The sequence below is a fragment of the Monodon monoceros genome, unplaced genomic scaffold, assembly GCF_005190385.1.
Source record: "Monodon monoceros isolate NGI ecotype Baffin Bay Population unplaced genomic scaffold, NGI_Narwhal_1 Super_Scaffold_9, whole genome shotgun sequence".
Classification (NCBI taxonomy): Eukaryota; Metazoa; Chordata; class Mammalia; order Artiodactyla; family Monodontidae; genus Monodon; species Monodon monoceros.
The window spans coordinates 20526418-20543151 of record NW_021703786.1 but is presented as its reverse complement, the minus strand read 5'-3'; the positions used below and the strand labels follow the sequence as shown (position 1 = coordinate 20543151).

Below are 16734 nucleotides of genomic sequence, written 5' to 3'. Positions count from 1 at the left end.
TAGGGGGAATGTTCAACAGATGGTGTTAAGATTGATTGTTTTCTCACCTCTAAGTCGTGGTTTCATATTTCCATGGAAATGATTCAAAAAGAAAAAAACCAAACCAATATGTCCAACGACGTGTATGGTAACCCTCTTCATACCATCAAAGGTAGGAAAAAACTCTACCTCCCCATATCGCGTAACAAAACTCTATGTATATACTATAAATGATATACAAACGTCACAGGAAATGATGGTATATGAAAAAAAGCTGCACAAAAGTGGAACTCATATATACTAACTATAACTTTGAAAGTTGACACGGATTCAGTAAGTACTGCAAAGAGATGGGGCTGATCCTCAACTCTTTATGACACTGTCTTCTCTGATAGGCTGATGCCCATATCAGACTGGTTGGAGTTTGAATATCATGGTTGGACAGCGGGTAACCAAACAGTATGTATTTCAAATTAATAGGGTTTCTTTCTGTGAAGTTGTTTGGATGACAGGATAGTAGAAGTTTTAAAAATAACAACGGTAAATTCAGCCTGGAAGTAAAGTTTAGACTGAGAATGAGTCAGTCACCAAAAAATTACCCAAAAATGGGCTTCAAATAAGCAATAACTGAATAACTGAAATAAAATACATTAATCTGTAGAACTTCAAATATTCATTTTGACTGAAGAAAAAATTTTAAAACTATGTGGAATCAGAGTTAAAGCCAGATCTAAAACTTTCTCACACCATGAAAATATCAAAACTAGGCATGAAGTAACATTTAAGAAAGACCAGGGTTCAGGTCTAAGGCAATCTTCTGAACTTCACATTCATTCTTGATTCTGTAATACTGACAATTATTCTTCTCTCCACCTCTGAAACTTCTAGGAAATTGAGAGGGCTCAGGGTTTCTTTGTTTCATTGATTTAACTATATATATAATGCAAACAATAGGCCTTTCTGGAACTGATTTACTCTCCTTCCCCTGCTTTCTTTCTCTCCAAAGTACTTAGCAATGCTTGAAATTATATCTATCTATTTATTATACTTATATACTTATTTCTATTTATTTGTAAACCCCCTGAGAACTGGGATACTTGGGCTGTTTCATTCTTGGGCCTGTAACCCTAGCATGTAAAACAGTTCGTGGCATATAGTACATACTCGAAAAATATTTATTGAGTGAATTCAGAAAGTGACAAATTATTAACTATCAGATACTTTTATTTAAAACAAATTATCCATTTATCGTCACTCATGAGGATAATTACAGGAAAAGAAATGTCTTTTTTCTCCCCTACATTTGTGACTCAATCTTTTGAGGCAAGAATCCTTTGAGAATTTCATAAAAGCAATGGTGTTTTTCCCTAACAAACTGCACTTTCTTGAACACACGCAAAAGTGTGCACGCAATTTCGACTTGTGGATCATCCTTTTAGGGCAGAGGTCTGTGAATAGAGAGGACTGAATGCAGAGTGCCAAACTTGGATGGGAAATAAAAGTACATCTCAGTTTTCACAAATCTCTAACTAAAACCAGCACTTCCTTCCATTATGAATGTAGGCAACGAACCACAGTAGATTAGCAGTATAGTTAATTTGGTCCCCAATAGAAATCACAGGTCACTTCATATCACGTATATGCTGCAGATACCTCAAAATATCATTTATTCTCATCACTACCCTGGAGTTATAATATTTATTAGACCTACCACTATATCTTGTTATTTAAAGTGTTAAGAGAAGCATATTTATTACTATTTCACTAATTTTAAAAATATTCTGAAAACTATTTCAATATAGTTGGTTTCCTTTGTTTTTCTATATATTTTGACTTACTATACATTTTAAAACATTATCCCAAGAACATAAGCTTCTGCAGCTTGCCAAAGAGTTATACACCGGGGAGCAGGAGGGAGGTTAAGAAATTCTGCTTTGGGGAACCACTGACCTCAAGTTAGGAACCTCTGCTTATAAGGTATAAACCTCAAGCTGACTTAGAAATCTTCAAACCTTACCAGATTCATGTTATAGTGTATCATCTCCGAAACACATGCTTTTTAAAAATTAACTTTTAATTTGAATTTATCTTTTAAAAATATGTAATATATATTCACATCTCAAAATTCCAAAAATATGTAGCACACAATTCAAACTTTTTCTCTTACCTCTGTCCCTCAGTCTACCACCCCCCTCCACTCCCAGAGGAAATTAAGTTATCTATTTCTTGTGCCAAATGACTTTCATTTTTCTTACAAGATTGGGAAACTAAATCTCCAAGTTAGGTACTATCACGGGAAATATAAACTACATATAGTATTCAGGAAATCTGTAAATTAAAAAAAGGGCTTGGTTCTAGCAGTTTTTTCATTACCAATAAGATATCAGACTAAGGGGGCATCTCTTTAAGGGTGGTCATAATACCAGTTTTTAGATTGACTGTTATGTCTTTTATTATTAATTCAGAAGTCATTTATGACGTCTATTCAAGTTGAACTAAGGATATGACCACAGACTGTCATGAAAATTACTTTGAATGTTTTTTTCCCAAAATAACTTATGTATCTAAACTGACTTTTACTACAAATCAATAAAAAAACAGTAACAGAAAAATGGGCAAAGGACAGACAATTCAAGGATAAAATACAAATGTTCAGTAAACATATAAACATATTTAATTTCACAAATAATAAGAAAACTCAAATTCAGACGGGACCCCTTTTATTCATCTGTCAGATTAGCAAAAAAAAAAAAAAAAAGTGAGAATCTCCAGTGGTGGAAGGGTGTGGGGAAATGAATGTCATCACAGTATGGTGACTGCAGGGTAAGCTGGCACAACTTTTTTGAGGGCAAATAAAATTTTATATCTAAATAGTCTTCACCCCAACAATCCCATTTCTAGATAACTATTCTATAGAAATAAACGACCAGGCTCACAAAAATGCACGTACAAGGATATTCATTGCAGCAATGCAAGTAACAAGAAAACTGGTCATAATCTAAACATCCTTCAATAGGGGCATTATTAAACTGTAACACATTCATACTATGGAATACTATGCAGGAGTTTAAAGGAATGGGGTAACCCTCTATGTACTGGGAAGGAAAGAAATCTAAGACATATCATGAAATGAAGGAATCAAATTTCAGGATGTTAATTATGTAAAAAATGATAAGAAAAACACACAAACCTCTTTTGCTATCTGTAAATATGTATGTACTCAAACGTATGGAAAAGATCTGGAAGGATTAATACTAAACTCAAAGTAGTGGGTGTGGGATTAGGGCAAAAGGAGGGTTTTCACTATACCTCTTATTTCACTGTTATATATTGAGAATACAATCATGTATTACTTGTATAATGGAAAATAAGTTTAAATTGTCTCTTACTGATTTTCAAGAGGTCCTGCCAAATTTAATTTTTTATATAAACACAGAATTTCAATCATTAGGTTGCTTTGGGATATGGAAGGGGAAGTACCTTTGCTCACAGGTATTGACCTCAAAATTCTGGACCAAGAAGGATCTTACAATGCAGTTAGCTTTTTGTATTCATATTTGGGGAGAGTATACTCACAGCTTCTCAGCCCAGCGGTATGCCTTCCATATACTTTCATCAATGTAAGAAATAGAGTTTCCTTGGAAATTTCTGTGAAGAAACACAGTTCATATGCTTGAATAGGTAGGAAAAGAATGTAGAGAATAAGGAAAAGAATCATGGCCACCATGTAGGGAATATTCAAATGCAGAAAAGACCAGCTTTTCAATTCCCACAGCTGCCCAGCTTCCCACTGTGCACACTTAATAAAAACATACTGTGAGGCCACTGGCACAAACAATGAGGCATCCCCTCAGAACCTGAACTTCCTATCTGTCCAAATTCTTGGATACATAATGCCAATTACTTTTTATCCAAAATCACTTATGTGTCTAAAATGACTCCTACAAATCAATGAGAAAAATGGCAAACATTTATCAATATCAGCAAATAAATATTAAGAAATCCTATGGCAGGCAACACCAAAGCTTTGGCTCAGTGCCCTCAGAATCTCTCCAGGTGTTAGAAGGATACGGGAAGGCAATTAGAAATTAGAGGGACTAATACGAAAATATCTCTTAAACATATTGCCTAGGGAAAAGCACAAGTCACTGAACAAGGAGTAAAGTTATTACCTCATTAGGGGAACAAAATGCAAAGGAAAGAGATCCGGAGGAAGGACACACATTAAAACAGTAACAGGAGTTACCTTATTGGTGGTAGGGAAGGTGGGGTGCAATTTTCACATTTTATCCTATATACTTCTGTGACATTTCTTTTTTTAAACAGTGAGAATGTATCCATGAATTAGACATGTTTAAAAGAAGCTGTTAAATGCCTGAGGTTCAGTTTGAACCACTAACTCAGTGGATGACTGAATCTTTACCTTTACCTTTGTCCTCTTCCCTCCGCAACAATGGAACTATTCAGTTTATATGCACATTTTTCACGGGAGTCAGAAATAAGTCAAAACGGATACCTGTCTGCCCATCTGCCTGAGGGACATTTCCACTCAAACAGAGCCTTCTGGTTGCTTTATGCTCACCAATAAAAGATGCCTAAGACTGAACTCATCTCCCTCAAACTGGCTCTGCTTCCCAACTGCTGTATTTCCACCTATTATACCACCATCATTCTGCCCATCAACACGTGATTTTTCTCTTTCCTGTACTACAATCCTCCAACTCTTGTCAATTACTACATCTTGTCAGGTTTTCCTCTGTAGTACTCTCAGGAGTTTCTTTCTACTTCCATCACAACCACTCTAATTCGACCCCTTCTCACTTTACTCCTAGATTTTGCTAAAGCCTTCTATTTGGTCTCCCTGAACCAAGCTTTCCTCTCTAGGTCGCTCTACATATGAAATCTAAAATCAGCCTCTTGCTTTAATCATTTGTCTCTCTTGCTTGAATACTTGCAGTGGCTCCCCGTATCTCACAGCATAACTTTCAAACCCCCGTTGCAGTCAAGATATTTTATAATCCTATCTTTCATTGTTGCCTAACCCAATTCTTTACAGCCAGACTAATCCATTAAATTCTGATCATCCCTGCAGTCACACCTTTGCCTACACTGTACTGCCTATTATTTTTCTGACAAATCACAGCCAATCTTGAAGTTCCAGCTAAAGATTTAGCTTATCCATGCAGCCTTCTGTGACCTCCACACCCCTGTGATTACAGGTTCTGGTGAATTACAGCACGTATCTGTATTTCTCTTAATACTTAATGATATATTACCTCCCTTTTAAGGCATATCCCCTTTCTTCCCACTTGTCATTGTCATGTTCTGGAGACAATGACATATACTTCTGTGGCTCCCACAGTACTTAGCCCTGGGTTGGGCACAAAATGGGTGCTACATATAGAAAGCCAGGGGACAAAGATGAGTTCTAGATATAACAGGGATTGAATAATAATAATAGCTAACACTAAAATATACGCTAGGCACTGATGGAAGAGATTTACCAATATTAACTCATCTAAATCTCCCAATGAGATTGGAGTCATTGGGAGATTTAGCAGTCATAGGAATCATCCTATGAGATGATGACTACCATAATCCCCATTTTACAGATGAGGAAATTGAGTCATAAAGCTAATAAATGACAGACCTGGGTTCAAACCCAGGTAGTCTGGCTCCGGAATCTCTACTCTTAACCACATTGTTGTATTACCACCAAAGAGATGGGGAGAGGGACAAGTTGCTGTAAAGAGGATGGAGTAAAGATGGGAGAAGAGTAGATGTTAAGGAATTAAATAATGGGGTAAAAAATGGAGAAGGAAAAAATAAGGGCAATTAAAAGTAAAAGACTGGAGAAGAGGGAAAAATAGTTAAGAAGGATAATGAAGATAAGGAATCATTGACAAACAAAAGGTGGAAACAGAAAGTCAGTCAATGTGGATTGGGGAGATAAGGAGGACCCAGGGAGACCTGAAGAAAGGCTGCATTGTCAGGCAGGATGCAGAGAACAAATGAGGAAAGGGGATTCTTACAGGATGGTGAAGGTGCCGTTGTAGGCGTTAGGCTCTGGCTCAGGCACTCTGTGGAGCTTCTGCTTTGGGCTGAGACCATCACATGACAGCGTCTCATTTTTGCAGGTACAGAGCTCACATATGCTGATGTTTGTGGTGGCATTCTGCCCTGGCTGCTTCTTTTCTGGGGTATATCTTACACCAGGAAGACCTGTGGATACTGAATACTGAGTCGAAGGAAAAAGAACCGTCTCAGATGGCCTTGGTTGCTGAGATATGTTAACTCCCAGGTCCACAGGTGAAACTGTGACTTGAGACAGGTTTGGTTGTGCAAGTGTCACCTCAGGGTGTTTTGGAGGGGGAGCTGTAGTCTGCTGCCGGGCTGTAGAATGTTCAGACTCTGTAGTAGGTTCTGGAGTTGTGGTAAGCTCCAGGTTCAAAGGTTTAACTGTGATACTGGGTGATGTTGGAGGCTCAGTGTGATCCTGATCCGGTGTTGGAACTATTCGATTGTGATATACTGGAGGCTGAGCTACAAAAACCTCCTTAGGTGGTTCTGCAGGCTGGGTTAAGGTCTCCTGCATGATTGGAGAAGGTTCACCCTCCTTAGTGGGTTCTGGCCTTCTGGTCAGTCCAAGGTCCAATGGTTGAATTGTGACCTCAATCAAAGTTGGGTGGTGAGCCTGAACTTGTTCTGGATTTGGAAATGTCACCTTGGGGTATGGTGGTTGAATTGGGGCTCCTTGGTGAACTGGAAAAAGTTCAACATTTTCAGAGGGGACTGGATGCTGATCTGAAAATTCCTGCCAGACTGACAAAGGTTCCAACTGCTCAGAGGACACTGTAGACTGAGCCGAGGTTTCTTGTTGGAGTGGAGAAGTTTCAACCTCATTAGTGAACGCTGGAGTTACGATAAGTGCAAGACCCACAGGTTTAACAGTGACATCGGGCCGCTGCAGAAGCTGAGCTTGATCCTGACCTAGAGGAGAAACTGTTGGCACAGGATGCTCTGGAGAGAAAACTACAGTCACATTAGAGAGCTCTGGAGACTGAGTTGGAGAGGATTCCACCTCACCAGGAGGCTCTGGAGGCTGAGCTGTGGCTTCCTGCTGAGGTGGAGAAGGTACAACCTCAGGAGCCTGTGGATGCTGATCTGGAGTCTCCTGCTGGCTTGTGGCAGGTGTAAATTCTTCTCCAGGATACTCTGGATACTCAGCTGGGGGCTCCTCTTGTACTGAAGGTTTATTATGTGTACCAGCTTCTGGAGATTGGGCTGGAGCCTCCTGTTGAACTGGCAAAGGTTCAACCTCCTCAGGTGGCTCTGAAGGCAGCGTGGGGGCCTCATGCTGGGTTGTAGAAAATTCTGCATTAGTAAGGGGCCCTGAGGGCTGAGCTGAAGGCTTGCCCTGATTTGGAGAAGGGCCCACCTCTGGAGTGGGTTCTTTTGTTATGGTAAGCTCCACATATGCAGGTTTGACAGCAACACCGGATAAGTTTGAATGCTGACCATGAGGGTGACTTGGAGGTGAAACTGTCATTTCATGATGCTCTGGAGGTTGAGCTGGCTGTTCCTGTTGGGTTGGCGAAGGTTCCACCTCCCCTGAACAAGGCCCTGTAGGCAGCTCTCCAACAGAACCCGTGTCCGGGTATGGAGCCTCAGTCTCAGTCAACTCCTGATGAGGCGGGGCCAACATCTCGACTGGAGACCAGGACATCAAGTAATTAAAGCCCCCGGCTTCTGCCAGGGGTGTAAGGGCATGGGGCAATTTGGGAGGGGGGTCTGAGGCATATGAAGACCAAGCCTCTGTCAGCCGCGGGGGGTTGGGGGTCACCTGGACAGGGCCCAGAGCCCACTCCGGAGGCTGAACTGCCTGGACTTGAAGCCACAGTTGTAGCCACGTGAGGAAGAGCCGTGGCAACCAAAGGCGCAGCCGGGACATAACGTGCTGCGGCTCCCAGGCACAGTGACCCAGGCCAGTGAGGAGCCGGAGCCACATCCTGTGTCCTAGCTGAACCGCTATGCCAGCGCCGACGAGAGCGCTCAGGTTAGCAACCGCGCGCCCCTCCCCCGCCTAATGTTCCACCCGTTATTTATGACATCTTTCGTTACGCCACCTTTATTAGGTTAGTGCGGAGATCCAATCCGCGCCACCAGAGTGGGCCTTTTCTCCAGAGTCCCCAGGGCCCAAGCCATCCTTCCCCTTGCAAAGGCGACAGTTACCTCCTGCCGGGCCCTCTTCCCAACCCCTCCCTGCCCTCCCTGGCCCCAAACAGTGAGGCGGGATTTGGGCTGCAGACCCGAGTGGCCCTAAACTCCAACAGCCCAGGGGTGGAGGGGGGTTGGGAAGGATGCAGAGCTTCCCGAGGAAACCACAGGACGTAGCATTCTGGGAAATTCAAAAGTGCTAATCCAGTTCTGGCAATCTGAACTCTTCCTCCTCAGAGCTGAAGTCTGAGAGACATTCTTCCTCCCTTTGGCCACACAGCTGACAAGAAAAGTAGCTGACCAGCAAAATGAGCACCAGTTGGGTGGCGGGAGGGGAACACACCTTACAATTATTCGAAAATGTTGCGTATATATGTCCATGCCACTCTCTCACTTTGTCACAGCAGCTCGGTGCTTTGTGACCACCTAGAGGGGTGGGATAGGGAGGGTGCGAGGGAGGGAGACACAAGAGGGAAGAGATATGGGAACATATGTATATGTATAACTGATTCACTTTGTTATAAAACAGAAACTAACACACCGTTGTAAAGCAAATATATTCCAATAAAGATGTTAAAAAACTAAAAAACAATAACATAAAATGTTGCCATTTCCTCCAAACTCTCAGTATTCACGTCTCATTATTAATTCACCACTCTGTTATTAGGGGTCACCACTGAACCAGTGATGACTCCAGAACTTCTGCAGGAGGGCTTTGGGGCAGGTGAGCAATTCATCCTGGGAAAGAGAGTCTAAAGCCAAGTGAATGGCCCTTTACATTAGCATGGGCAAACTTCCCACACCCCACCTTGTCTCAACAGAGCCATTAATCTAGAAAAAACTACAGTGTCACTTTTCAGAGGTCTACCCTGTGTGCACACATGGAGAAGACACTTAGAATGTTAAAGTCAGCATGTTAAGTAATTTTCTTGAACTACTGTAACTAGCACCCAGTTTACTTTCTTCACAGGCCTTTTCATAATCTATTTGATTTTAGTCCTTTTTAATTGTCTGGTACACCTTTAACACCTAAACTCCAAGAGAGAAGGAGCTTCATCTTATTTCCAGTGCCTAGCACATAATGGTTTCTAAATGGAACTGATTCCAAGATTGGCTTCATTTAGGAATGGATCTGTTGTTATAATCAGGTTTCTGAAATCTTCAGTATCAATACGGAATCCCTTCCTCTCACATTTCACAGGAAGCTAGACTTCTTAAAGCCCAAACAGGGATACGTCTGAAGTTTCCTTGACTGATTTAAATTGAATTAAAATAATTCTTTTGTACACGAAAAACTTTCAAAATTTTTACATTTTTCAGAACATAACCACCTTTTCTTTCTCTACTTTCTTCCCTTCAAAACAAACTTTCCAACATTGGGATGAGTTAAATCATCAGATATCTAGCCCGAAAATAAGCTCTCAATGACATGAAACACATTTTTTGCTCCTTTTTAATAAAAATCCTATATGCAGTACATTAATGTTTTCTTTTAGAAATTACGTTGACAACTTAATCCCTAATTCGAGGCATCCATATAATTGGTTTACAGAAAGGTTCTTCGGCAAAATATTTAACACAAGATATATATGAGATGCTGAGATCTGGGTAATATACCTTACTTGAAAGGCATGAATAGTTTTAAAACACTGTAGCATAATCACACTTAAGACCATAGTTACTTTGTTCCCATATCCTTGCAATTATATTTGAGGGGAGTTCTAAAAGACCTGTGTCTTCTCCTGTGTCCACAACTATAGACATACACTGATGGCCCTCAATCCTGCTCTCCAAACTTCAAATAAGGGGCCAGAGACAAGGCTCGGGACTTGGAAAAGTCCTAGAAATTCCCTGCCTGAAAAGCAGTTTCACAGTTTCACCTTTTCCTAAGGATGACAGAGCTGAGTAGACATGCCAAAGTCTTCCAAATCCTGCTGGGTGTTTTGAATTACGGCTACACTGGCTGTGTACCCCTTGAGTTTTTATCTCCACATACTTGAATGAAATCCTGTAGTTCCTCTTCGGTTCTAGCATCTGTGACCTCTTCACAGGGTCTATATGTCAAAGCTACTTTACCACTTTCTGAAAGAAAGCTAACAAGGATCAATTCACAAGGTTTCTTGTTTTAAAACTTCCTGTATACAATGGTAGCACCCAATAATTACACATTCTTTTGATTTCTAAAAGAAGAAAATAAGACCATTTTCCTAGAAGTTCCCTCATCTGACACTTCCGTTTTTATCATAATTACTTGTGAAAAAATACATAACAAGTATCAACTTTGGTTCAAAAACCTTTATGATCTTAGTAATAAGAACTAAGGAATAATGACATAGGAATTAAAAGCTGTGGAAACAAAAATGTTCAATCACAATACAATGAAATAGGAAGGCATTAGGTGGGGGTCAAAATGAGCTCAAACCTGGGATAGATACCACTGGACTATAATAGATATTTCATGTTAGAAGCAAGGCAAGTGCCTATTTCTTGGGACCAAAATTCTACCAGATACAGTGAACAAAGCTTTGGAGACAGAGAGAGAGAGAGCATTTGAACACTCTACTGGCAGAAACTGGCCCATGTACCCTTTGGACAATACAGCTTTCCTCAAGGCAAGCTAGAGCCACCAGGCTTTTTGGTCTAAGGAGTTTTGAGTACATATAAGGAATACCTTGGCATATTAGGGACAAACAATCCAGACATTTAGTTTGGTTCTTAAAGGTTGTTACCCAGAGTTGACAGCTGGTGGAGATTCAGCCTGATGACCAGGGAAGTCAAACTTCACTGGAAGGACTGCCAAGCCTGGAAGGCCAAGACCAATGCAGGGTCAACTCTTACAAGCAAATAAGCTCTCTGACACCTTAGCTAGGATTTCTCAGTCTCTAAGCCTGCAGGGCTGTGAAGCAGGGGAGCAATTCTGTTCTGGGAATTTACTAATCATAAAGTTTCCTTCGGGCATAGCCTGCGACATTCTCACCGCTGTATAACTCGATAGGGAACACAATCAACGCTATTCAGTAGCATGACCACTTTCAAGGATCACAAAAACATAGCCGATTATAAGAATCATATTCAACCAATATATCAGAAATGAAAACTGAAATTAAACTGATTCCAAAAACATAATCTCATAAACTTTTCAACAAGAAAACAACGATAATAATAATAGTCCATATATTTTGTCTGCTTACTATGTTTCAGGAATAGTTCTAAGCTTTTTACATTCATCATCTCATTTACTCTTACAATATCCCCCATTAGGTGGTAAGCTGAATTACTAACCCTATTTGCAGATAAAGAAATTGCAGCTTAGAGATATTAAATACCTTCAAATGTCTCTGGCTAGAAAAACCTAAAATTGCAACAACAACAACAAAATCTAAGAGACAAAGTTAGGACTCAAACACAGGTGTGCAGGGCTTATAATCACTACAGTACTCTGTACGATAAGCAAGCAATTGAGGAAGAGCTGGATCAAACACTTTCTGTATGAACTGAGGCAAGTCATTCTACATCTAAACACTGGGGACAATAATATTTCCTGCCGTTTTTCTCATAAATGCCACAAAGAACAAATTTAAGACTGCTGCTGTGAAAGCATCTGGTGAATGAAAGAATAGGTAATGTTTTAGATAACCATTATTTTCATCCAATTAACTTTTCAAATAAGTTTATTTGCTCACTGAAACTGAAGGACTTCAAGGACAATCAGAATGGTCTTACCTAAAACCACAGTCAGCAGTTTCTGGAATGCATCTGTCAGAGCCTTCTGAATAGCAAGCTTCTGGGTTACCTTCCTTTTCAGAAGGAATAATGACCCTAAATCCAACCAAAACAGATGAATTTAAAATGCTGAATAACTGATTTCTAGGTAATGTGTTTAAAACTAAAAATGCATCTGTGATTCTTAGATCATTACCTTAGTGATCAAGGGCAGGCACTACAGTGGGGAGCGGTTGAATGACTCTGCTGTAGGTATACCCTGGCTTGGCACATTTTTACTGCTCAGATCTATTCTGGAAGTTCCTAAAATACTCAATGGGAAATGCAAACCAAGAACGTGGCACAAATCTCATATTACTCACAGATTTCAAGTGGACAAGCTGAGGCTACACTGCTATAGACCCTGCTCTCCTGAGCGTGAAGGGCTGGATTCATACAGTGAGACAGATTTGGTGGTGGTGCAGATGATCTGGCCTCTCCTCAACCATCACCCACTCAGGTGGATGGTGGAGCCTCCTCCACTCCGTTCGCTAACAGCCCTGCCTCTGACTTAAAACCCTAAGCCCAAGTGCCATGGATTCTAGGAAAAAACTCAGTACCAATCGGATTCCCCGTTGTAGGGATCTACAGTTACTTTTTCCGCTCAGGCCCTTCTATAGGAGGCAAAGGACTGAACATTTACACAAGAGTTTATTTCAATCTTTAGACAATGATTTTGTTGGGATAACTGAACGCCAGAAGACATCCGTATTTGAAGGACTATTTTAGCATATCACAAATTATTAACCAAAAAAACCACAAAAACTAACTAATTTTCGCTCCTCCTAAGCTTCTTGGCAGGCAGTCAGTTCTAAAATTCTAAAGTTTAAGGTGCTGTCAGGTATTGCCTAAGATAAAAACCTATATTGTCAGGCAGAAAAATTCTGCCCAGGGCTTTACTTGCTTAGCTATGGTGATGATGTATCTGAAAAGTTGAGTTTCAGAAAGAAAGGAAAAAAGAGAAATCCCACTCCCTCACCTCCCCATACACACACATATTGGAAAACAGACCTTCCTCCAACTTATCCAAAGGTTCCTCAGCCATGCCAACTTCGGGACTCCTGCACTCATGGAAGGGCAACACCACCTCTAAAGCACAAAACAACTTCAGGCTTTGCTTCTGAAGTGGTGTCACAATATCTTCCTTTTCCCTTTCTTCAAGGTTAGAAAGATCCTGAAGCTGTCAGGATTTTGAATTAAAGGCTAGACTTCAAAATATTCTGTTGTTAGAAATAAAAACTTAACTCCAGCAATCCCAGGTAATAGTTTAGGTATGCCATAGCTTCAAAATCAAGTGAGACTTGCAAATGAATGATTAGATATGGTCAAAAATTTTTTATTATATACCATACAAATACTGGAGAAAATTATGGACACCACCGTCCATATCATTGAGATTATCACTATTTCTAGGTGGCAGGCCAATGCTCAGATACTTCCATGTGGAAGCCTCTCACATCTCCTCCCCACAGCCCTGTTCTATTCTTCTCTCTAAAGTCTAGGAATTCAATGTTGAAAGGAGTCTCGTTAGTCAAAGAAAGTCTACAGAGTTTACCTTGATGATCCTTTTTGACCACCCATTGAAACCAAAGTAGTAATTTGCCAATTCTTGGCATCTGGAGCTGTTTAGGGCAGGCGTATTATGTTGAACCGCCTTATGTCCGGTGCCGAGATGAACCTAAAGACATAAAAGACCTAAAAATATCACAACCCTACATAGAGACTTATTTTGGATATACCTGAGATTTATCAATACCAATTTCATAGAGGGGCTGTGAAGATTAAGTAGCACATTTTCAGCAATGAGTTCACAGTGAGCCCTAAATAAATGTTATTTATTATTTTTAGGTCAGTACTTTTCTGCATCATTTCCAGGGCCCCTGATTAACCGGAAGGTTCCCTGACCTCTGGTGGTGAAAGTGATGATGAAACCAACCAAGGAAGCCCAGCAGAAGCCTATTATGGGGCTGGGGGTAAGCAAAGGAAGTGAACGGTTTTAGTCGTCTCATCCTGTAGCTCCTGCTTGAGAATATGAGCTGAAGAGGAGATAAGATGGACCTGCCACTGAATTAGGACCTTAATCTGTAGCACCCCCTCCCCAAGTTACTAACCCCTGTTAGAAGACGAATACGTATACCTCTCTAAATGTAAATAAAGCAACCAAAAGAATTAGAGGTTCATCTGCATTAACAAGCTTCTTTAAGAGTGCCAATATTTCCAGTCTTAACTCTCTCAATAACTTACATGTTACTGTGGAGTTTTTACATCACTAGTTCTTTCTTAAATGTCTATTTCCGTTTTCAACAGCGTGTAGTATATAAATACAGTCATAAAAATTCAAATAATACTAATAAAGTCAAAGAATTGTTAATTCTTTGATTTGTTTGTGCATCTTCCCCGTCACTAGTTTATGAGCTCCTTAAGTGCTTGAAGGAACCGTATATTATTCTTTCCTTGTTACCAGAAACAAGCATAGGTCTTGGCATATAATAAGGGAGTGATGGTCTGTTGACTGAGTGAATGAATGAGTACATTAAGAAAATGAAATTATTTTCTCCAACTGAAGCTGCCTGCTGGGAAGGAGAAATGAAGACTACGTTTTAAATGTTGAGTGTCGCATGGGAGGCTAGGCCCTGTACAGTGAGTCATAATGGAGCTGTCCTGGACAATTAGGAAGCTTCAGAAGAGCTCTGAGCCCCTGGGTAGTAGAGACAGTTGACATCTGGGATAACCTTGCCACAGTTCTTGTTGGCAAACATATCCCTTCGTGCTACTGAGAAAAACTCAGATACATTAGGCCTTTCCTTCATTTTATTTTAAGATGTTATTATCTTTTCTGTATTTATAAAAAATACAAGGGAAAAATGATAAGAAGTATGTATAACTGCCAATGAATAAAAGAACTCATAATTGGAACTTCCCTGCTGGTGCAGTGGTTAAGACTCCATGCTCCCAATGCAGGGGCCTTGGTTCAATCCCTGGTCGGTGAACTATGTCTCACATGCATGCTGCAACTAAGAGTTCGCACACCACAATTAAGGAGCCTGCGAGCCACAACTAAGGAGCCTGCCTGCTGCAACTAAGACCCGGTGCAACCAAATAAATAAATAAATAAAATTTAAAAAGAACGCATAATTAAAGTAGGTAACAATTTCGGGCGTGTGGGCAGTAAACTACGGCTCCGCATTAAATAAGGAAACCTAATACGAATGCCCTTTCCTCTCAACTCTATAGTGACATGTAGAACATTCTATCAGTGCCGAGCTTTATGCTGTGAAAATCTCAGAACCTAAGCTTATGGAATGGTCTTCATGTCCAATATAAGAAAAGAACTCATTACTCACAACTGACACCAAGTAACTGTTTCGTAATCCTTCCAGGACCATCTGTAATATCTGAGTGGTTATGTGAAATGGTCGCAGGGTCTGCAAACAAAAGAATGCCTGACACAAAACCATTTCAATCCCAGGGAGTACAGCCAGGATTGAAGAGGGTGGTAAACAGGGTACAGAAGTGGGAGGTAGTGTACCTGGAGTCACATCTGAGGAGAGTTCTCAGATTCAATAAAGGTGAAATCAGTGAGTAAAGAAATATGGGTGAGAATAGGCAGCAAGGTCAGTAGGAAGTAGCCAGAGCGAGAAGCCAACCAGAGAAGACACACAATTATAAAGGGAAAGGTCTGGAAATCTAAGCCTCACTCACTTATTCAGAGGAATTGAAAAGGTCCTTGAAAAAGGAATGGTGGCTGAATGGAGGCACATAATGAAATGTTAATTCTGGGGAAGTAAAATTGGATGGCATGTTAATATGGAATAAGGTTTCTACAATGCATGAAAGAATATTTTAACCATTCTCTGGAATGTGAAGGGAGCTCTGAATAGGCAGTTTGAGAGTGGTGATGAAGCCTCCTTTATGTTACATCTGACAAAAGTTCCTCAAGCTCCGGACTTCCCTGGCGGCACGGTGGTTAAGAGGCCGCCTGCCAATGCAGGGGACACGGGTTCGATCCCTCGTCCGGGAAGATCCCACATGCCGCAGAGCAACTAAGCCCGTAAGCCACAACTACTAAAGCCTGCGTGCCTAGAACCCGTGCTCCACAACAAGAGAAGCCATCGCGATGAGAAGCCCACACACCACAAAGAAGAGGAATCCCCGCTCGCCGCAACCAGAGAAACCCAGCGCGCAGCAACAAGACCCAACGCAAACAAAAATCTATCAATCAATTAATGAAAAACGTTTGTCAACCTCACACATTTGAAATCCACATAAAAGTAAATATAAGGAAGACTCTTGTGAAGATTTCTTAAATTAAGGGGCAGCATAAAATTACATGGGGTTTAACATCAGTTAACTTTGGGTTTGGCCTCTAGTTTCCACATGTACTGTCATGAACCTTAAGTAAGTCACTTAACCATCCTGAGTTCGAGTTTCTTCATCTAAAAAAAAGAAAGAAATATCTGGGGAACTGGGGGATCAGTGGAGCAGTGAATCTGAGAGTATTCTGTACACAGTGCTGTACAAATGCTGGCCTTTCCCCCCCACCCCGCTGGGATCTTAGTTCCCCGACCAGGGATTGAACCCGGGCCCTCAGCAGTGAAAGTGCAGAGTCCTAACACTGGACCGCCAGGGAATTCCCGATGGCCTATCAGTTTTAAATTCAGCACTTCATCCCGGTAGAGCGAGGAATTCCACATTTGGACCCACCTTCACTGGAGATGTCTGAAAAAGCTGCTTCTGGTCGCATGCCTTTTGGGCTCTGTGGGCATCCCCTGCTGA

General features: G+C 40.9%; 1 protein-coding gene across 5 annotated transcripts in view; it reads right to left on the bottom strand.

Annotated features, from left to right (window-relative positions):
• Nucleotides 1-1184: 1184 nt before the first annotated feature.
• The window catches only part of RDM1 (RAD52 motif containing 1), a 39953-nt gene continuing 24403 nt past the window's right edge, over nucleotides 1185-16734 (bottom strand). The window contains exons 3-9 of one of the 5 annotated variants that reach the window (XM_029212236.1): nucleotides 16663-16704; nucleotides 13514-13636; nucleotides 12970-13138; nucleotides 11920-12015; nucleotides 10189-10278; nucleotides 8991-9004; nucleotides 8396-8476 (exon numbers count right to left, since the gene is read on the bottom strand). In XM_029212236.1, the coding sequence (XP_029068069.1) occupies nucleotides 8396-8476; nucleotides 8991-9004; nucleotides 10189-10278; nucleotides 11920-12015; nucleotides 12970-13138; nucleotides 13514-13636; nucleotides 16663-16704 (615 nt within the window). Of the gene's footprint in view, nucleotides 1464-3555; nucleotides 3628-8395; nucleotides 8623-8990; nucleotides 9005-10188; nucleotides 10279-11919; nucleotides 12016-12969; nucleotides 13139-13513; nucleotides 13637-16662; nucleotides 16705-16734 lie in introns of those variants that run through there. The other 4 variants (XM_029212234.1, XM_029212237.1, XM_029212235.1 and 1 more) reach the window with 4 other exon arrangements.